Below are 22721 nucleotides of genomic sequence, written 5' to 3'. Positions count from 1 at the left end.
TCTTCTTTGGAGAAATGTGTATTCAAGTCCTTTGCCCATTGATGAATCAGGTTGTTTATCTGTGAGTTTAGAAGTTCTCTCTATTCTGAATATTAAAATATATTAATATTGTCATAAAGTATAATTTGCAGATAGATCTCCCATTTTGTGGGTTGCCTTTTTACTCTATTGTTCCTGCTATTTGGTGTACAGAAGTGTTAGTTTTTTTTAATTGAAAAAAATTTGGGGGGTAATGCCACATGGCATGCAGGATCTTAGTTCCTTGACCAGGGATTGAACTCGTTCTTGTCCACTGCAGTGGATTCATGGAGTCTCAACCACTGGACCATCAGGGAAGCCCCCAGAAGTTTTAATTTTGATGAAGTCCAGTTTATCTATGTTTCTATTTGATGTCATATCCAAGAAAATACTCTCATATCCCATGTCCTGAACATTTTCCCTTATGCTAAGAGTTTTATAGTTTCAGTTTATGCTTTTAGGCCTTCAATCCATTTTGAGCTAACTTTTGTATAAGACTATTAGGTGAGGGTCTTTCTTCATTCTTTTGCGTGTGGATATTCAGTTTTTCCAGCATCATTTGTTGAAAAAGCTGTGCTTTCCCCATTGAAAGGACTTAGCAGCCATTTGAAAATCATTTGACCATATATGTGTGGCTTTATTTCTGGGTGCTATTCTATTCCATTGATCTCCATATTTGTCTTTATGATAGTACCATATATGTTGATTATTATAGCTTTGTAGTAAGTTTTGATATCAGGGAGTTTGATCCCTCCAAATATGTTGAAGATTGTTTTGACTCTTGTTGCGTATACATTTTCAGTTCAGTTCTGTCACTCAGTCGTGTCCAACTCTTTGCGACCCCATGAATCACAGCACGCCAGGCCTCCCTGTCCATTACCAACTCCCGGAGTCCACCCAAACCCATGTCCATTGTGTCGGTGATGCCATCCAGCCATCTCATCCTCTGTCTTCCCCTTGTCCTCCTGCCCTCAATCTTTCCCAGCATCAGGGTCTTTTCAAATGAGTCAGCTCTCCGCATGAGGTAGCCAAAGTATTGGAGTTTCAGCTTCAGCATCAGTCCTTCCAATGAACACCCAGGATTGATCTCCTTTAGGATGGACTGGTTGGATCTCCTTGCAGTCCAGGGAACTCTCAAGAGTCTTCTCCAACACCACAGTTGCACAAATGTGCAACTTTTTAATGTGCTGTCTAGGTTGGTCATAAGTTTCCTTCCAAGGAGCAAGTGTCTTTTAATTTCATGGCTGCAGTCACCATCTGCAATGATTTTGGAGCCCAGAAAAATAAAGTCAGCTACTGTTTTCACTGTTTCCCCATCTATTTGCCATGAAGTGATGGGACCAGATGCCATGATCTTTGTTTTCTGAATGTTGAGCTTTAAGCCAACTTTTTCACTCTCCTCTTTCACTTTCATCAAGAGGCTCTTTAGTTCTTCACTTTCTACCATAAGGGTGGTATCATCTGCATATCTGAGGTTATTGATATTTCTCTCGGGAATCTTGATTTCAGTTTGTGCTTCCTTCAGCCCAGCATTTCTCATGATGTACTCTGCATAGAAGTTAAATAAGCAGGGTGACAATATATAGCCTTGACGTACTCCTTTTCTTATTTGGAACCAGTCTGTTGTTCTATGTCCAGTTCTAACTGTTGTTTCCTGACCTGTATACAGGTTTCTCAAGAGGCAGGTCAGGTGGTCTGGTATTCCCGTCTCTTTCAGAATTTTTCATAGTTGATTGTGATCCACACAGTCAAAGGCTTTGGTATAGTCAATAAAGCAGAATAGATGTCTTTCTGGAACTCTCTTGCTTTTTTGATGATCCAGTGAATGTTGGTAATTTGTTCTCTGGTTCCTATACATTTTAGGATAAGTTTTTTTTTATTTCTTTGAAAAATGTCACTGTGTTTTTGATAAGATCGCATTGGATCTGTAGATTGCTTTAGGTAGTATTGACATGTTAAGTCTTCTAGTCCATGAACATGAGTTGTATTTCCATTCATTAATATCTTCTTTAATTTCTTTTAGCCATGTTTTATAATTTTCATTTTACAAGTCTTGTCTCCTTGGTTAAGTGCTTAGTTTTTTCTCTTCTTGAAGCTATTGTAAATAGAATTATTTCCTTAATTTCTTCTTTTGTTTATTACCTCTAATCATTTTTTATGTTTATGTATGTGTATGTGTGTAATCTTTAGAGTTTCTTACTTGCAAGATCATATCATCTGTAAACAGAGTATTTCTTTCCAGTTTCAATGCTTTTATGTTTATTTTTCTTGTATAATTGCTCTGGCTAGAACTTCTAGTACTGTGTTGACTAGAAGTGGTAAAAGTGGTCATCCTTGTCTTATTCCTTTTTCTAGAAGAAGAGCTGTCCATCGTTCATCATTGAGTTTGATGTTTACTGTGTGTTTTTCATATATGATCTTTGCTATGATGATGTAGGTAGTTTCTTTTCTTAGATTGTTGAATTTCATTTTTTAGTCATCAGGAAAGGGTACTGAATTTTGTGAAGTACTTTTTCTGTATTAATTGACATGACCATGTAGTTTTCCTCTTTCATTTTGTTAATGTGGTGTATTATTTTGATAGATTCTTGTACGTTGAACCATCCTTGCATCCCAGGAACCATGTTTGAATTTATACCAGCTTAATTTCATAAATGTGCTCCTTTATAGCTCTGTCCTCACATACTTTAAGTCATTGATGTCATAAAATTATATCTTTATGTGTTGTTTGTTCAAAAGCATAGTCTAATAATTTAAAGAATGTATCAGTTTCTTAAATCATGTATCAAACAAACAGGCATATTATAAACCAGAATTACAGTAATAGTAGATTTTATAATTATCTATGGATTTACTTTTACCAGTTATTTTTAGTTTTTCTTACAGGGCTGGTTTTACTTATAGTGGTAATGATTTTCCTCAGCTGTTGTTTACCTTAGTTATTGTTGTTCAGTCACCAAGTCATGTCCAACTCTTTGTGACCCCATTGACTGTGGCATATCAGGCTATTATATTGATAGATTCTTGTATGTTGAACCATCCTTTCATCCCAGGAACCATGTGGTTAGGATATATAACAATATGAACCATTTGGGGTATATTAATGAGAATTTTTCCTGTGTCCTCCACTATCTCCCAGAGTTTGTTCAAATTCCTGTCCCTTAAGTAGGTGATGCTGTCTAACCATCTCATTCTCTACTGCTTCATTTTCATTTTGCCTTCAGTCTTTCTCCTCATTTAGGATCTTTTCCGAAAGAGTTGACTCTTCACATCCGGTGGCCAAAGTACTGGAACTTCAGCATCAGTCCTTCCAATGAGTATTTGGGGTTGATTTCTTTTAGGATTGACTGATTTGACCTCCTTGCAGTCCAAGGGACTCTCCAAGAGTCTTCACCAGCACCACAGTTCAAAAGCATCAATTCTTTGGCACTCAGCCTTCTTTGACTTCCCTGGTGGCTCAGACGATAAAGCGTCTGTCTACAGTGCGGGAGACCCAGGTTCGATCCCTGGGTCGGGAAGATCCTCTGGAAAAGGAAATGGCAATCCACTCCAGTACTATTGCCTGGAAAATCCCATGGACAGAGGAGCCTAGTAGGCTACAGTCCATGGGGTTGCAAAGAGTCGGACACGACTGAGCGACTTCACTTTCACTTTCAGCCTTCTTTATGGTCCAGCTTTCACATCCATACACGACTGTTGGAAAAACTGTAACTTTGACTATGTGGACCTTTGTCGGCAAAGTGATGTCTCTGCTTTTTAACGTGCTATCTAGATTTGTTTATCTTAGAATGTCTTGATTTTGTTCTCATTTTTGAAGGATAGTATAGTCAGATATAGAATTCCTTGTTGATAGATTTTTTCCTTTGAATATACCAATTCAGTGTTTTTTGGCCAGCATGGTTTTTGATAAGAAATCTTCTCATAATCTTATTGAGGATCTCTTATGTGTGATGAGTCACTTTTTTTCTTTGTGCTTTCAAGAAAGAGTTCTCTCTTTGCCTTTGTCTTTGGACAATTTAATTATAACTTTTCTTGATATAGGTCTCATTCAGTTTACTCTACGCGTAGTTCCTTGGGTTTCTTTGATGTTTATATTCATGTCTTTCATCAAATTTGGACTTCTTTGGTGATTATTTATTTAAATAATATCTTTGCCCTTTTCTGTCTCTTCTCCTGAGATACCAGCAATGTGTATATTAGTCCCTTTCTTGGTGTCCCATAGGTCCCTTAGGTTCTGTTTACCTTTCTTAAGTTTTTCTTCTTTCTGTTCCTCAGATTTGGTCCTTTTTATGGTCATATTTTCAGGTTCACTCACTGTTTCTTCTGCCTGCTCAAATCAGCTTTTGAATCTCTAATAAAATTTTCATTTCAGTTATTGTACATTTTTAGCTCCAGAATTTCCTTTTGGTTCATTTGTCTTTTATTGATATTTTCATCTTGTCACACAAATCATTTTCTTGATTTTGTTAAAGATTTTCTTTCTGTCTGTCTGTCTCTTTCTTTCCTTTTTCACCATGCTGTGCAGCATGTGGGAATCTTAGTTTCCTTACCAGGGGTTGAACCTGTGTTCCCTGCATTGGAAGTGCAACTCTTAACTGTTGAACTGCCAGGCAGGTCCCTGAGGATCTTGAAGATGGTCGTTTTAATGTCTTTACTTATTGAGTTTGCCATCTGCTATTTTTTTTTTTCAAGGACGGGTTCTGTTGATTAGTTTTTGTTTTTTCTTTTGAATTGGCCATTCTTTCCTGTTTCTTTGAATGTCATGTGATTTTTTTATTTTTGTTTTTGAAAACTTGACATTTGGATATTATAAGATGCGAAGTTTGAAGATCAGGTTCTTCTCCTTCCCCAGCATTTGCTGGATTTTTTCCCTTTGTTTGCTTAGTTTTTAAAATTGTTGCAATATGTCCCCATTCCAGGTATCAGTCTAATATGTAAATAAAAGGTCTTTTCAGGTCTTTTCTGAGCCTATGTCTTTCCATGGTCATGTTTGTGACTTTCTAAATTTCCTTGTACATGTTATTACTTTTTAATATCTTAGTCCTTAAATATTTATTTCCCATAAGGAGGAAATAGGAAAAATGAAGCGAAGAAATAGAACAAAATAGGTGCTAGCTCTTTTAATCTCCTGCATGTTGTTTTAGCTGAATGGAGAGACTGTTGCAACATGGTGATGGTTGTTACAGCAATGGCTGCCTGTCTCTATGTCTCCTTATCCATAATCAGAGACAGCAGTCAGTGATCAGAATACAGATTCCCAATATTTGAAAGACAAGGCCCTTATTGCTCATCTTGGTGATTGTAAGCCTGTGCAAACTGTTCTAAGAACTTGGACTTGGCTGCTTGTCTCAGAGCTGGGTATAGGTAACTGCTACCATCCAAATTGCCTTAATTGACCAAAGTTACTGTTGAACCTTTTGACTAGAAGTTACAAGCCTTCAGTAGACTCCAGAACTCCAAATTTCATCGGATTCTGCCAGCGCTGTTGTCTAGGTGAGAACATGGTTGGTGTCTCCTCAGTTCAGTTCAGTTCAGTTCAGTCGCTCAGTCGTGTCCGACTCTTTGCGACCCCATGAATCACAGCACGCCAGGCCTCCCTGTCCATCACCAGCTCCCGGAGATCACTCAGACTCACATCCATTGAGTCAGTGATGCCATCCAGCCATCTCATCCTCTGTTGTCGCCTTCTCCTCCTGCCCCCAATCCCTCCCAGCATCGGAGTCTTTTCCAATGAGTCAACTCTTCGCATGAGGTGGCCAAAAGTACTGGAGTTTCAGCTTTAGCATCATTCCTTCCAAAGAAATCCCAGGACTGATCTCCTTCAGAATGGACTGGTTGGATCTCCTTGCAGTCCAAGGGACTCTCAAGGGTCTTCAACACCACAGTTCAAAAGCATCAATTCTTCAGCGCTCAGCTTTCTTCACAGTTCCTTTCACATCCATATATGACTACTGGAAAAACCATAGCCTTGACTAGACGGACCTTTGTTGGCAAAGTAATATCTCTGCTTTTCAATATGCTATCTAGGTTGGTCATAGCTTTTCTTCCAAGGAGTAAGCGTCTTTTAATTTCATGGCTGCACTCACCATCTGCAGTCAATTTGGAGCCCCCTAAAATAAAGTCTGACACTGTTTCCACTGTTTCCCCATCTATTTCCCATGAAGTGATGGGACCAGATGCCATGATCTTCGTTTTCTGAATGTTGAGCTTTAAGCCAACTTTTTCACTCTCCTCTTTCACTTTCATCAAGAGGCTCTTTAGTTCCTCTTCACTTTCTGCCATAAGGGTGGTGTCATCTGCATATGTGAGGTTATTGATATTTCTCCTGGCAATCTTGATTTCAGCTTGTGCTTCTTCCAGTCCAGTGTTTCTCATGATGTACTCTGCATAGAAGTTACCTACTCTGCAATTTTCCTGAGGTCACTTAGTGTATATTTCATATCTTATTGTACAAGGGCCCTTGATTTATTCCTGCTGATTATTTTAGTACTTTTATAAATGTAAAAATTTCTAAGGGAATGGGGAAGGATTGGAAGTTTGAGATTAGCAGATGCAAACTATTGCATATAGGATGGATAAAGAACAGTATCCTGCTGTATAGCCAGGAAACTATATTCAGTATCCTGTGATAAACCATAATGGAAAAGAGTATGAAAAAGAATGTATACACAACATGTATAACTGAATCACTTTGCTTTACACTAGAAATTAACACATTGTAAATCAACTATACTTCAATAAAATTTAGAATTCTATGTTGTTAAATACTTTTGAAAATGTAGTAATTGATATATATATTGTACTATAAAGGAAGACTGTAGGTTAATAATTTGATAGTTTTTTATTTAAAAATTTTTTATTTTCAGAATTTTTACCCAGTTAAATAATACCATAATGAGTTGTTTTGTTAGTAATTATCATGGGTGAGAAGATTGTTGGTAAAGATTTAATTAATTTTATGGCTACTCTAATTAGTACGAAATTGCTTTCTCAGTTGTTTTTCATTTTGTCTTTTTTAACTGAATTAATTTAATTGATATGTTACTTACAGAATATTGTATTAATTTTAGATGTACAACATAATGATCTCATATACGTATATATTGCAAAATGATTAACACCATAAGTTTAGTTAACACCTATCACCACGTAGTTATATTTTTTTTCTTGTGATTAGAACTTGTAAGATCTACTATCTTAGCAACTTTCAAATATACAGTACACTCTTGTTATTAGTTATTACCTATAGTCATCATGCTGTACCTTGCATCCCCAAGACTTTTTTTTTAAATAACTGGAAACTTGTACCTTATTACCACCTGCAGTCATTTCATGCTCCTGGCTATAGTAACCACCAACCTGTTGCCTGTGTCTATGCATGTGTTGGTTTGTTTTTAAATTTAGATTCCCCATGTAAGTGAAGTCATATGCTATTTGTCTTTGTTTCATTTCACATAGCATAATGCCCTCAAGGCTCATTAATGTTGTCACAGATAGCAGGATTTCTTTCTTTTTCTTTTATGACTGAAAAATATCCCACTGTGTGTGTGTGTCACATTTTCTTTATCCATTCATCTATTGATGTGCACTTATGTTGTTTCCATGTCTTCATTATTGCAAATAATGCTTCAGTGAACGTGGGGGTATATGTATCTTTTTGAGGTAGTGATTTTGTTTCCTAAGCATAAACACCCAGAAGTAGAATTGCTAGACTGTATGTTATATTTTTGATTTTTTGAGGTATATTCATACTGTTTTCCATAGTGACTGCACTAATTTACATTTCCACAGCACTCCATATCTTTTCCAACACTTGTTTCTCTCTTTTGGTAATAGCCATTCTCAGATTTGTGAAGTTATACTTCATTGCGGTTTTTACATACCTTTCCTTGATGATCAGTGCATGTGGAGCTCCTTTTCATGTACCTGTTGGTTGCTTGTAGTCTTTGGAGAAACTTCTGTTCAGTTTCTCTGCCCATTTTTTAATGAAATTGTTCTGTTTTTTTGGTTGAGTTGTATGGATTCTTTATATATCATGTGTTTTGAATATTAACTTCCTTATGAGATAGATGACTTAAAACTATTTCTCCTGCTCCATAAGTTGCCTTTTAATTTTGTTGATAGTTTTCTTTACTGTACAGCTTTGTGGTTCCACTTATTTTCTGTTGTTGTTTTTGTTTTGGTGTTTAATCCAAAAAATCACTGCCAAAACCAGCTTACGCTCATGTTTTTTCCTAGAAATTTTATGTTTTCAGGTTATATATGTAAATCTTTAATCTATTTTGTGTTGATTTTTGTATATGGTATAAGATATTGGTCCAGTTTCATTCTTTTGTATGTGGCTGTCAGGTTTTTCCTGCATCAGTTATTAAAGAGACTATCCTTTTCCCATGGTGTATTCTTGGCTCCTTTGTCATACATGAGTTGACCACACATGCCTGGATTTATTTCTGGCTCTCTATTCTGTTTCAGTCATTTATGTGTCTATTTTTCCATATTGTTTTGATTACTATGGCTTTGTAATTTAGCTTGAAATCATGAAGGGATTGAAATCAGTCCCTCTGGTTTTGTTTTTCCTTCTCAACATTGCTTTGGCTATTTGGGGTCTTTAGTGGTTGCATGCAAACTTTAAGATTGTTCTCTTTCTGTGAATAAGGCCATTGATATGTCCATAAAGATTGCTTTGAATCTGCAGGTTGCTTTACATAGGGTGAACATTTTAGCAATGTAACTTTTCCCCATCTATGAGTACAGAATATCATTCCATTTATTTGTGTTTTCTTCAGTTTCTTTCATCAGTGTCTTACAGTTTTCAGTGTACAGCTCTTTTTCCTTCTAGATTATATCTAAGTATAATTTTATTTTTTTTGCTGTAGTTTTAAATGGGATTTTCCCTCAATTTCTCTTTCAGATAGTTCATTATTTGTGTGTACAAATGCAACTGATTGTAGTATGGTGATTTTGTATCCTGAAACTTTAGTGAATTCATTTATTAGTTCTTAGAGTTGTTTTTTTTTTTTTTTGGTTGGATTTTTTAAGGTTTTCTTTCTATAAAATCATATCATCTGCAAATGATGACAATTTTATGTCTTCCTTTCTGATATCGATTCATTTTATTTATTTATTTTTCATATTTAATTTTTTATAGCCACTATTACCAGTACTGTGTTGAATAAGAATGATCAGAATGGGTACCCTTCTTCATTTTAGAGGAGAAGCTTTTAATCTTTCAGTGTTTCATATGATGTTAGGTGTCATTTGTGATACTGGCCTTTATTGTGTTGAAGTACGTTCCTTCTATACCCAGGTTTTTTTTAATTTATTTTTTAATTGAAGGATAATTGCTTTACAGAATTGTGTTGGTTTTTGCCAAACATTGACACGAACCAGCCATATATACCCAGGTTTTTGAGTTTTATAGTGAAAGGATGTTGAATTTTGTTAAATGCTTTTTCTGTACCTTTTGAGGGATCAAATGATTTTTATCTTTCATTTTACCTATGTGCTTTATCACATTGATTCGTGTATGCTGTACCATTCTTGCATCTCTGAATAAGTCCCATTTGATCATGGTGTATGATTCTTTTAATGTGTTGTGGAGTTTGGTTTCCTAATAATTTGATGAGAGTTTTTGCATCCCTATGCATCAGGGGTATTTGATTTATATTTTTCTTTTACCGTCCTGTCCTTATCTAGCTTTGGTATTAGTGATGGCCTTCTAAACTGAGTTTAGAAGTGTTCTTCCCTCGTAAACTTTTTGAAAGAGTTTGTAAAAGATTGGCATTAATTCTTATTTGATAGACTTGCCAGTGAAACCATTTGGTCCTGAACTTTTCTGTATTGGAAGGTTTTTGATTACTAATTCAGTCTCCATATTTGTTATTGATCTGTTCAGATTTTCTTTTTCTTCATAATATATTTTCGTAGGTTGTATGTTTCTAATTATTTGTCCCTTTCTTCTAGGTTATATGATTTGTTGATGTATAACTTTTTATAATCATCACTTACAATACTTTGTATTTCTGTACTACCAGTTGTAATGATTTTATTTATTGGGTGGGCCAGAAAATTCATGTTTTTCCATAAGATGGTACTGAAAAAAACCTGAAAAAATTTTTTGGCCAGCCCAGTACAAGTCTTTTTGCCCTTAGTCCAGCCAGTAGGTTTTTTTATCCTCCCCATAACACTGGCTCTTCAGTTCAGTCGCTCAGTTGTGTTCGACTCTTTGTGACCCATGGACTGCAGCACACCAGACTTCCCTGTTCTTCACCAACTCCAAGAACTTACTCAAACTCATGTCCATTGAGTCAATGATGCCATACAGCCATCTCATCCTCTGTCGTCCCCTTTTCCTTCCACCTTCAGTCTTTCCCAGCATCAGGGTCTTCAAATCAGTCAGTTCTTCACATCAGATGGCTAAAGTATTGGAGTTCATCTTCAGCATCAATTCTTCCAATGAATATTCAATACTGATTTCCTTTACGATGGACTGGCTCTTAGGTTATCCATATTGTTGGCATACAATTATTCATAGTAGTGTTTAGATGATCTGTTTTTCTTTGAGTCTTTTTTTTTTCTTGGTTTGTCTAGCTAAAGGTTTGTCAGTTTTGTTTTAAAAAATAAGCTCTTAGTTTGGATCTTTTCTATTGTTTTTCTTATCTCTTTTTTATTTACTTTTTCTCTGGTCTTTATTGTTTCTTTCCTTCTGCTAACTTTGGGCTTAATTTATATTTTTTTCTGGTTCCAAGAGGTGTAAAGTGAGGTTTTTCAGTGGAGTTCTTTCTTGTTTTTTAATGTAACTTTTATTGCTATTAACTGCCCTCGTAGAACATTTCATGGATTTTGAAATTTTTGCTTATGTATATATTTGTTTCAAGATACTTCTTGATATTCCTTTTGGTTTCTTCTTTAGCCAGTTGATTTTCAGGAGCACATTGTTTAATCTTCCTATTTTTTTTTGAATTTTTCAGACTTCTTCCTGTTATTGATTTCTTGTTTTATGCTCTTGTGATTGGGAGAGATTTTTTTGTGTGTGTCTTAAGTTTGCTAAGATTTGCTTTGTGACCTATCTTAAAACATCCTGGAGAATGTTCTGTGTTGTTTTATAAAAACATGTTAGGTCTATTTGATCAAGTTTATGGTTCACTCCAATGTTCCTTCTTGATTTTTTTTTTTTTTTTGGGTCTGGATGATCTAATGATAACTGAAAGTGGGGTAGGTATTAATGTCCCATACTATTATTGTATTATGTTTTCATAGTAGTGGTATTATGTTAATCATCCAAAATTTGGTTTTAATACATTTGAAATATTTAACCAGTAGCTTATATTTTAAACTATTTTCTCTGTAGGTAAAATTTGTTACCACACCCTAAGTCTTATTTTGTATGTAACTTCTGATACGTGAACTATGCATCAAACATATTAATGATTACTTTTGACTTATTTTTTGATTACACATAAGTGTGATTATCATCTACTTGTGTTCAGGGAATGTTTACTTTTTAGATCCCTTTGATATATTTAGCACTTGTATTTTTCTTTGTTCACTTTGCCTGTGCACAATTTTGGAAGAATAAAACATTTCTTGTTTTTTTCTTTCAAAGAAACATGGAGAATTTAAAGATAGAATAGGAAGGAGAACTTATTTTTCAAATCATAGTTTAATATTCTTTCTACTGTTCAGACCACATACTCTGCTATATAAGACTTTATTTGTGATCTGTTATTTTTATCTTGAATATATGCCAACTGGCTTCTAAATTTATTTTTGCTTAGAAGAATTGAGTGTAATAATATTTTGTTTTGCAGCAGTTCACAATCAAGTAAGACAGACAATTATGCAAAGCAGACTTCTTACACTAAAGAAAAACGAAGAGATGATGATGGCATTTCTTTTATGTCTGATACTCAGCCTAAAGGTTTGTGAACCTCAGAAAACTGTTGCCATTTGAATTTTTGTCTATTGTAGTTTTAGTACTATTTGAATTATAACTATATTTATCCATGAAAGTAAAGAGAGATTTTTTAGCAACACAAAGAAAATTGCTAAATTTACTATTTGTATCCTACAGTGTACATCTCTTGATTTATTTACTAAATCTGGAAGTTAAATTTGAATATTATTTCTTGTCATTTTTTTGTTTGGCTGGCATATAGCAATAAAGTTATAATGTTAATTTGTCTGTTTCTAAATATTACTTTCATGAAAGTGAAAATGTTTATCACTGAGTCATGTCTGACTCTTTGAGACCTCATGGACTATATAGCCAGCCAGGCTCCTCAGTCCATGGAATTCTCAAGGCGAGAATACTGGAGTGGGTTGCCATGCCCTTCTCCAAGGGATCTTCCTGACCCAGGGATCGAACCTGGGTCTCCTGCATTAGTAGACAGATTCTTTACCGTCTGAGCCATGGATCTGTCTAGTCATTGATATTATTGCTAATTCTATTATTATTATTGGCTTTCCACTGCCTGTCTTCCTAGTATGAAATATATTCTTGTTTTTTTTTTTAATTTATTTATTTTTAATGTGAGGACATTTGCTTTACATTGTGTTGGTTTCTGCCATACATCAACATGAATCAGCCACAGGTACATTCTTTATTCATTAGAATTTTTCTCAACTCTAGTAGGAGGATTCCAATACAAGTCACTTTTAGCAAATTTAAAGGTAAATACATCCCAGACTTCTAAATATTCATTGTAGGTTTTCTTGCCTGTAGGATTAATGAATTGACTTCTTTTTGTCTCTTTTTAAAAAGACTTTTAAATAATTTAATATACAAATTTTCACCAAAACCAATTCATAAACTAGTCATGTGTGAAACTAACACTTTCCAGGGTCTCTTCGATTATTGATAGCTTCAAGCTAGTTGAAATATTTTGTTTTCTGAATGATTTTATAAATTATTCACAAGAAAAGGTGGTCCTTTAATGATATTGTGTAAAAATTTTTTGTATTTCATTTGGAACACAGTTGTTTTCACATTTTAAATACTCTTTTTCATAGAAGAGAACACTTGCAAGGAAACTAGTATCTTTGACGTATACAGGAAACCAGCTGTAACTCTTACGAGGGCAGTCTCTAGAGAAAGTATTATGACTGTAGATGTAATCTTTCAATTGATTACTAAATACGATCTGCATGTAATGGAGGACTTTTTTTTTTTTTTTAAACAAATTGTCCTTTTCCTAGAAATAATTATCCTTGCTTACAGTATAAAAATAAAGGTGGATTTGTATTTGTGCAAGTGGGCTCAATTCAGATACCATCAAAACACTGTTAAACCTTCATTACTTTTCTTGGTAGAGTAGGAATAGTTAAATAAAAAGCTTTCTAATTTATGTCCTTCAGTATTCCTTCAAAGTAACAAATTCTAGACTTACAGCAGGGAAAAATGAATGATAAAAAAAGCACTATATAGTTTCTTAGTATCCCTGAAGGTTCTCCTCTTAGGTAAAGTGTTTTAAAGAAAGTTAGCTATTGAAACATTATTAAAACTCACAGTATTTTCATCCTATAGATAATTGTGTCTAATACCAATTGTTTAACAAAAGCCTATAAATTAATGGGTGTTCTGAATTAAATCCCAGGTATACCACTGAAAAAAGTTTTTTCTTCCAGTTTTTTATAATTGACAGCACTGTATAAGGTGAATAGTATAATGATTTCATTTATATATATCATGAAATGATTATCACAATGAGTTTAGTCAACATCCATTTATTCATATAGATGCATGGTTTTGTTTCTGGGCTTTTTATTCCATTCCATTTACCTATCTAGAAAAAAATTTTCCTTATGATGAGAACTCAGGATTTACTCTTAACAACTTTCATATATAACATAGAGCAGTGTTAATTTCATTTGTCATGTTATATATTATGTCTCTTAAAACTTATTTATTTTATAATAGGAATTTTGTACATGTTGACTGCCTTCATTCGATTCTTCCTCCCCCTGTCTCTGATAACCACAAATCTTGTCTCATTTTCTGATTTTGTTTTTGAATTATAATCAAATTATACAACACTGTATTAGTTCCTGTTACACAGCATAGTGATTCAGTATTTCTGTACATTTCAAATAATCACCATGATAAGTCTAGTTATGATCTGTCATATACAAACATTGTGGTTTAGTCACTAAGTTGTGTCTGACTCTTGCGACCCCATGGTCTGCAGCCTGCCATGTTCCTCTACCCATGGGATTCTCCAGGCAAGAATACTGGAATGGGTTGCCATTTCTTTCTCCAGTGGCTCTTCCTGACCCAGGAATCAAACCCAGGTCTCCTGCATTGCAGGCAGTTTCTTTACCAACTGAGCTATTCCTCACACTCAGTATACCTTTATTTTGTAGTGCCTTAAGTTTGCCTTGTAAAACTTGCTTTTATGAATATAATACATTGGAAATATTTAACATTCTTTTGTTTATAGGAATTTGTTAGCTGTTTAATTTTATATGGTAACGATATTTGCAAGTTAAATATATATATATATATATATATATATATATTTCAGGTAGAGTCCTGTTTTTTTAAAATAATGTCTGATGCTATCTAATACATTTATTCCAGTTTCCCATGAGATTGTCTTGACTGATTTGCAGTTAGTGAACTTCTTGGAGAAAAACTGCTATATTGGGGTTTTCCAAGCCTTAGTTCTTTCATCAGTTTTTAAAAAATTTTATATTTTATATTGGAGTATAGTTGATTAACCGTATTGTGTTAGTTTCAGGTGTACAACAAAGCAATTCAGTTACAAATATACATGTATCTAAATATACATGTGTCTTTTTCAAGTTATTTTCCCAATTAGGTTGTTACAGAATATTGAGCATAGTTCCCTGTGCTATATAGCAGTCCTTGGTTATCCACTTTAAATACAGAAATGTGTACATGTCAGCTCCAAATTCTATTACTCTTTCCTCCTACCCTTCCCCCCTGGTAACCATAGTTCTCTAAGTCTATAAGTCTGTTTCTGTTCTGTAAATAAGTTCATTTGTATCATTTTTATAAGACTCTGCATATAAGAAATATCATATATTTATCTCTGTCTGTCTGACTTACTTCACTCAGTATGGTAATCACCAGGTCCATCTATGTTCCTGCGAATGGCATTATGTTATTCTTTTTAATGGCTGAGTAATATTCCATTGTATATATGTACCATATCTTTATCCATTCTTATGTTGATGGCTATTAGATTGCTTCCATATCGTGGTTATTGTTAACAGTGCTGCAATGAATATTAAGGTGTATGTATCCTCTCAGATTATGTTTTTTTGGATATATGGCCAGGAGTAGGATTGAAGGATCATATGGTAGCTCTATTTTTGCAAACCTCCATACTCTTATCTGTAGTGACGGCACCAATTTACATTCCCACCAAACATGTAGGAGGGTCCCCTTTTCTTCACACCCTCTCTAGCATTTATTGTTTGTATATTTTTTGATGATAGCCATTTTGACTGGGTGAGGTGATAGATATCATTATACTTTTGATTTGCATTTCTCTCATATTGTAAAAGATGATGGTGTTAAAGTGCTGCACTCAACATGTCAGCAAATTTGGAAAACTCAGCAGTGGCCACAGGACTGGAAAAGGTCGGTTTTCATTCCAGTCCAAGAAAGGCAATGCCAAAGAATGCTGAAACTACTGCACAATTGCACTCATCTCACACGCTAGTAAAGTAATGCTCAAAATTCTCCAAGCCAGGCTTTAGCAATTTTGAACCATCAACTACCAGATGTTCAACCTGAATTTACAAAAAGTGAGAGGAACCAGAGATCAAATTGCCAACATCCGTTGGATCAGCAAAGAGCAAGAGAGTTCCAGAAAAATATCTGCTTCTGCTTTAAAGCCTTTGACTGTGTGGATCACAACAAACTGTGGAAAATTTTTTTTTTTTTTTTTGAGCTAAAGAAATCACTGTTTTATTTCTCAGAACTATTGGTTTAAGCAACACCTTTTTTTTAAAATTTACAATATTGTATTGGTTTTGCCATATATCAACATGAAAATTCTTAAAGGGAATACCAGACCACCTGACCTGCATCCTGAGAAATCTGTATGCAGGTCAAGAAGCAACAGTTAGAACTGGACATGGAACAACAGACTGGTTCCAAATCAGGAAAGGAGTACGTCAAGGCTATATATTGTGACCCTGCTTATTCAGCTTGTGTGCAGAGTATATCATGTGAAATGCCTGGCTGGATGAAGCACAAGCTGGAATCAAGATTGCTGGGAGAAATATCGATGACCTCAGATACGCAGATGACACCACCCTTATGGCAGAAAGCAAAGAACTAAAGAGCCTCTTGATGAAAGTGAAAGAGGAGAGTGAAAAAGTTGGCTTAAAGCTCAATATTCAGAAAAATAAGATCATGGCATCTGGTCCCATCACTTCATGGGAAATAGATAGGGAAACAGTGGAAACTGTAGCTGACGTTATTTTTCTGGGCTCCAAAACCATTGTAGATGGTGATTGCAGCCATGAAATTAAAAGACGCTTGCTGCTTGAAAGGAAAGTTATGAGCAACCTAGATAGCATATTAAAAAGCAGAGACATTACTTTGCCAACAAAGAGTCGGACATTACTGAGCGACCAAACTGAACTGAACTGAGACAGTATATTAAAAAACAAAGACGTTACTTTGCTGACAAATGTCTGTCTAGTCAAAGCTATGGTTTTTTCAGCAATAATGTATGGATGTGAGAGTTGGACTATAAAGAAAGCTGAGCACCGAAGAATTGATGCTTTTGAACTGTTGTGTTGGAGGAGACTCTTGAGAGTCCCTTGGACTGCAAAGAGATCCAAACAGTCAGTCCTAAAGGAAATCAGTCCTGAATATTCATTGAAAGGGCTGATGCTGAAGCTGAAACTCCAGTACTTTGGCTACCTGATGCGAAGAACTGGCTCATTGGAAAAGACCCTAATGCTGGGGAAAATTGAAGGCGGGAGAAGGGTATGACAAAGGATGAAAAGGTTTGATGGCATCACTAACTCGATGGACATGAATTTGAGTAAGCTCAAACTCAAAGTGTTGGTGAGGGACAGGAAGGCCCGGTGTGCTGCAGTTCATGGGATTGCAAATAGTCGGATACAACTGAGCGACTGAACTGAACTGAATAATTAGTAATGTTGAACATCTTTTCATGTGCCTCTTGGCCATCTGTATATCTTCTTTGGGGAAGTATCTGTTTGATCTTCTGCCCATTTTTGATTGGATTGTTTGTTTTTTGTGATATTAAGTCACATGAGCTGTTTGTAAAATTTGGAGACTAATCCCTTGTCGGTCACATCATTTCAATTGTTTTCTCCCATGTTTTGGATTCTCTTTTCATTTATTTATGATTCCTTAACTGTACAAAAACATTTAGTTTAGTTCTCATTTGTTCATTTTTATTTTTATTTCCATTATGCTTGGAGATAGATCATAAATATATTGCTGCAGTTTTTGTCAAGAGAGTGTTTTGCCAATGTTTTCCTCTAAGAGTTTTATAGTGTGTGGTCTCACATTTAGGTCTTTAATCTATGTTAAGCTTATTTTTGTGTATGGTTTTAAAGAATTTTCTAATTTCATTTTTTTTTTTTACATGTAGCTGTCCAGTTTTCCTAGCACCATTTATTGAAGGGACTGTTTTTTCCTCCTTTTTATAGTTTGCCTTCTTTTTCATAGATTAACTGACCATAGATGCATGGGTTTGTTTATTCCATTCCATTTACCTATCTTTCTTTTTGTGCCTGTACCCTACTGTGTGGATAACTGTGCTTTGAAGTGTATAGTCTGAAGTCAGGGAACAGCATGCTTTCTTTAGCTTCATTTTTCTTTCCCAAGATTGCTTTGGCTATTCAGGGTCTTTTGTGTCTCAATACAAATTTTAAGATTTTTTTGTTCTAGTTCTATAAAAAATGCCATTGATAATTTGATACAGATTGTATTGAATCTGTAGATTGCCTTTGGTAGTATAGTCATTTTGACAATATTGATACTTTGAATCCAAGTACATGATATATATTTCCATCTGTTTGTGTCATTTTTTATTTCTTTCATGAGTGTCTTAATAGTTTATGGAGTACAGGTCTTGGTTTGTTTATTCCTAGGTATTTTATTCTTTTTGATGTGATGGTGAATGGGATTGTTTTCTTAATTTCTCTTTCTGATCTTTCATTTTTAGTGTGTGTATAGCAATGCAGTAGATTTCTGTGTATTAATTTGTAACCTGCAGCTTTACCAAATTAATTGATGAGCTGCAGTAGTTTCCTGGTAGTGTCTTTAGAATTTTCTATGTATAGTATCATGCATCTGCAAACAGTGACAATTTAATTTCTTTTCCAATTTGAATTCCTTTTATTTCATTTTCTTTGATTGCTATAGCTAGGACTTCCAAAACTATGTTGAATAAATGTGGTGAGAGTGGACATCCTAATCTTGTTTCGATCTCAGAGAAAATGCATTTAGCTTTTCACTACTGAGTATGATATTAACTGTAGGTTTGTTTCTACAAACAGTAGGTTTGTAGGCCTTTATTATGTTGCCCACTTTCTGGAGAGTTTTTATTATAAATGGGTGTTGAATTTTGTCAAAAGCTTTTCTTTTGAAAAGCTTTTTGGATGATCATATGGCTTTTACTCTTCAGTTTGTTGATGTGGTGTAGCACACTGATTTGTGGATTTTGAAAAATCCGTGCATCCCTAGGATAAATCCAATGTGATAATGGTGTATGCACCTTTAATGTATCCTTGAATTCAGATTGCTAGTATTTTGTTCAGGATTTCTGTGACTGTGTTCATTAGTGATATTGGCCTGTAATTTTTTTTTTTTGTGATATCTTTTTCTGGTTTTGACAGCAGGATGATGGTGGCTTGACAGAATTTGTTTGGGAGTTTTCCTTCCTCTGCAGTTTTTGGGAACAGTTTCAGAAGGCTAGGTGTAGCTTTTTTCTCAGTGTTTGATAGAACTCAATTCTGAAGCCATCTGGTCTTGGGCTTTTATTTTTTGGGAGTTTTTAAGTCATAGTTTGAATTTTGATGCTTGTAATTGGTCTGTTCGTATTTTCTTTGTCTTCCTGATTCAGTCTTGAAAGATTGTACCTTCCCTGGTGGCTCAGAGGTTAAAGCGTCTGCCTGGAATGCAGGAGACCCAGGGTCGATCCCTGGGTTGGGAAGATCTCCTGGAGAAGGAAATGGCAACCTACTCCAGTACTCTTGCCTGGAGAATTCCATGGACTGAGGAGCATGGTAGGCTACAGTCCATGGAGTTGCAAAGAGTCAGACATGACTGAGCGACTTCACTTTCACTTTCAAGAATTTTTCCAGCTTGTTTTATTGGCATACAGCTATGATCCTTTGTATTTCTGTGATATTAGTTGCAATTTCTTTTTCATTTCTAATATTGATTTGAGTCTTTTATCTCGATAACTCTGGCTAAAGGTTTATTAATTTTGTTTATTTTTCAAAGAACTAGCATTTAGTTTCATTGACCTTTACTGTTGTTTTCTTTGGCTCTATTTCACTTAAATCTACTCTGGTCTGTATGATTTCTTTTTGTCTACTAACTTTAGATTTTGCTTGTTGTTCTTTCTCTAGTCACTTTAGGTATAAGCTTAGGTTGTTTATTTGAGATTTTTGCTTCCAGAGGTAAGATTGTATTGCTATAAACTTCTCTCTTAGAACTGCTTTTGCTGCATCTCAATAGATTTTGGATCATTGTGCTTTCATTTTATTTGTCTTTAGGTATTTGTTTGATATCCTCTTTGATTTTTCCTAAGGGATTTTTGCCCACAGTAATGCATACAATGATCATCTGAATTAAATTCACCCATTCCAGATCGTTTTAGTTCACTGATTCCTGAAATGTTCACTCTCACCATCTCCTATTTGAGCACTTCCAATATACCTTGATTCATGAGCCTAACATTTCAGGTTCTATGCAATATTGTTCTTCATAGCATCAGAATTTACTTCATCACCAATCACGTCCACAACTGGGATTTGTTTTTGCTTTGGCTCCATCTCTTCATTTTTTCTGGAGTTATTTCTCCACTCTTCTCCAGTAGCATATTGGACACCTACCAACTTGGGGAGTTCATCTTTCAGTGTCATATCTTTTTGCCTTTTCATGCTATTCCTGGGCAAGAACCCCTTAGAAGAAATGGAGTAGCCCTCATAGTCAACAGAAGAGTCTGAAATGCAGTACTTGGGCACAGTCTCAAAAATGCAGAATGATCTCTGTTCATTTCCAAGGCAAACCATTCAATATCACAGTAATAAAGTCTATGCTCCACTTTGAGTGTTCTCTAGTGTCTCAGATGGTAAAAAGTTTGCCTACAAATTGGGAGACCCAGGTTAGATTCATGGGTTGGGAAGATCCTGTGGAGAAGGGAATGGCAAACCACTCTAGTATTCTTGCTTGGAAAATCCTGTGGGTGGAGGGACCTGGTGAGCCCCAATCCATGGAGTTGCAGAGTCAAACATGACTGAGCAGCTAACACACAATCCAAGTTTATGCCTCAACTGCTAGTGATGAAGAAGCTGAAGTTGAATGGTTCTATGATGACCTACAAGAACTTCTAGAAGTAACACCAAAAAAAGATTTCCTTTTCATTATAGGGACTGGGATGCAAAAGTAGGAAGTCAAGAGATACCTGGAATAACAGGCAAATTTGGCCTTGGAGTATAAAATGAAGCAGGGAAAAGGCTAACAGAGTTTTGCCAAGAGAACGCACTGGTCATAGCAAACACCCTTTTCCAACAACACAAGAGATGACTCTACACATGGATGTCACCAAATCATCAGTACTGAAATCAGATTGATTTTATTCTTTGCAACCAAAGATGCAGAAGCTCTATACAGTCAAAAACAACAAGACTGGGAGCTGACTGTGGCTCATATCATAAAGTCCTTATTGCAAAATTCGGACATAAATGAAGAGAGTAGGGAAACCACTGGACCATTCAGGTATGACCTAAATCAAATCCCTTACGATTATACAGTGGAAGTGACAAATAGATTCAAGGGATTAGATCTGATAGAGTGCCTGAAGAACTATGGATGGAGGTTTGTGACATTGTATAGGAGGCAATGATCAAGACCATCCCCAAGCAAAAGAAGTACAAAAAGGCAAAGTGGTTGTCTGAGGAGGCCTTACAAATAGCTGAGAAAAGAAGAGAAGCTGAAGGCAAAGGAGAAAAGGAAAGCTATACCCATCTGAATGCAGAGTTTCAGAGACTAGCAAGGAGAGATAAGAAAGCCTTCCTCAGTGATCAGTGCAAAGAAATAGAGGAAAACAATAGAATGGGAAAGACCAGAGATCTCTTCAAGAAAATTAGAGATACCAAGGGAACATTTCATGCAAAGATGGGCACAATAAAGGACAGAAATGGTATGGACCTAACAGAAGCAGAAGATATTAAGAAAAAATGGCAAGAATACACAGAAGAACTGTACCAAAAAGATCTTCATGACCCAGATAACCATGGTGGTGTGATCACTCACCTAGAGCCAGACATCCTGAAGTGCAAAGTCAAGTGGGCCTTAAAGCATCACTATGAACAAAGCTAGTGGAGGTGATGGAATTCCAGCTGAGCTATTTCAAGTCCTAAAAGATGATTCTGTAAAAGTGCTGCACCCAATATGCCAGCAAATTTGGAAAAGTCAGCAGTGGCCGCAGAACTGGAAAAGGTCAGTTTTCATTCCAATTCCAAAGAAAGGCAATGCCAAAGAATGTTCAAATGACTGCACAATTGCATTCATCTCACATGCTAGCAAAGTAATGCTCAAAATTCTCCAAGTGAATCTTCAGCAGTATGTGAACTGTGAAATTCCAGATGTTGAAGCTGGATTTAGAAAAGGCAGAGGAACCAGAGATCAGATTGCCACCATCCAGGGGATTATAGAAAAAGAAGAAAGTTCCAGAGAAACATCTGTTTATTGACTATGCCAAAACCTTTGACTTTGTGGATCTCATCAAAGTGTGGAAAATTCCTCAAGAGATGGGAATACTAGACCACCTTTCCTGCCTCCTGAGAAATCTGTTGCAGGTCAAGAAGCAAAAGTTAAAACCAGGCATGGAACAATATATTGTTTCCAAATTGGGAAAGGAGTATGTCAAGGGTGTGTATTATTACCCTGCTTATTTAGCCTATGTGCAGAGTATATCATGTGAAATGTCCGGCTGGATGAAGCATAAGCCAGAGTCAAGATTGCCGGGAGAAATATCAATAACCACAGATATGCAGATGCCACCACCCTTATGGCAGAAAATGAAGAGGAACTGAGGAACTTCTTGATGAAAGTGAAAGAGGAGAGTGAAAAAGCTGGCTTAAAACTCAGTACTCAAAATCTAAGATAATGGTGTCTGGTCCCATTACTTCGTGACAAATAGATGGGTAAACAATGGAAACGGTGAGAGACTTTATTTTTTTGGGCTCCAAAATCACTGTACCAGATGGTGACTGCAGCCATGAAATTCAAAGATGCTTGCTCCATTTAAGAAAAGCTATGACCTACCAGACAACATATTAAAAAGCAGAGACATTACTTTTCTGACAAAGGTCCATCTAGTCAAAGCTATGGTTTTTCCAGTAGTCATGTATGGATGTGACAGTTGGACCATAAAGATAGCTGAACACCGAAGAATTGATGCTTTTGAACTGTGGTGTTAGAGAAGACTCTTGAGAGTCCCTTGGACTGCAGG

The 22721-nt window shown here is 35.6% G+C and overlaps 1 protein-coding gene and 1 non-coding gene across 12 annotated transcripts in view; both read left to right on the top strand.

The window, feature by feature from the left end:
• The window catches only part of SENP7 (SUMO specific peptidase 7), a 184679-nt gene that overhangs the window by 110086 nt on the left and 51872 nt on the right, over positions 1-22721 (top strand). For 8 of the 11 annotated variants that reach the window (XM_059874759.1, XM_005201227.5, XM_025001795.2 and 5 more), the window contains 1 exon segment: positions 11829-11938. In XM_059874759.1, coding sequence (XP_059730742.1) covers positions 11829-11938 — 110 coding nt within the window. 11 annotated transcript variants of the gene reach the window in all.
• On the top strand, positions 19119-19190 carry TRNAS-GGA (transfer RNA serine (anticodon GGA)). The gene has a single exon. It is a non-coding gene; the product is annotated as a tRNA-Ser (tRNA).

Source organism: Bos taurus, chromosome 1 (genome assembly GCF_002263795.3).
Source record: "Bos taurus isolate L1 Dominette 01449 registration number 42190680 breed Hereford chromosome 1, ARS-UCD2.0, whole genome shotgun sequence".
Lineage (NCBI taxonomy): Eukaryota > Metazoa > Chordata > Mammalia > Artiodactyla > Bovidae > Bos > Bos taurus.
The sequence above is the reverse complement of the archived record's forward strand: the minus strand, read 5'-3'. Positions and strand labels throughout refer to the sequence as shown.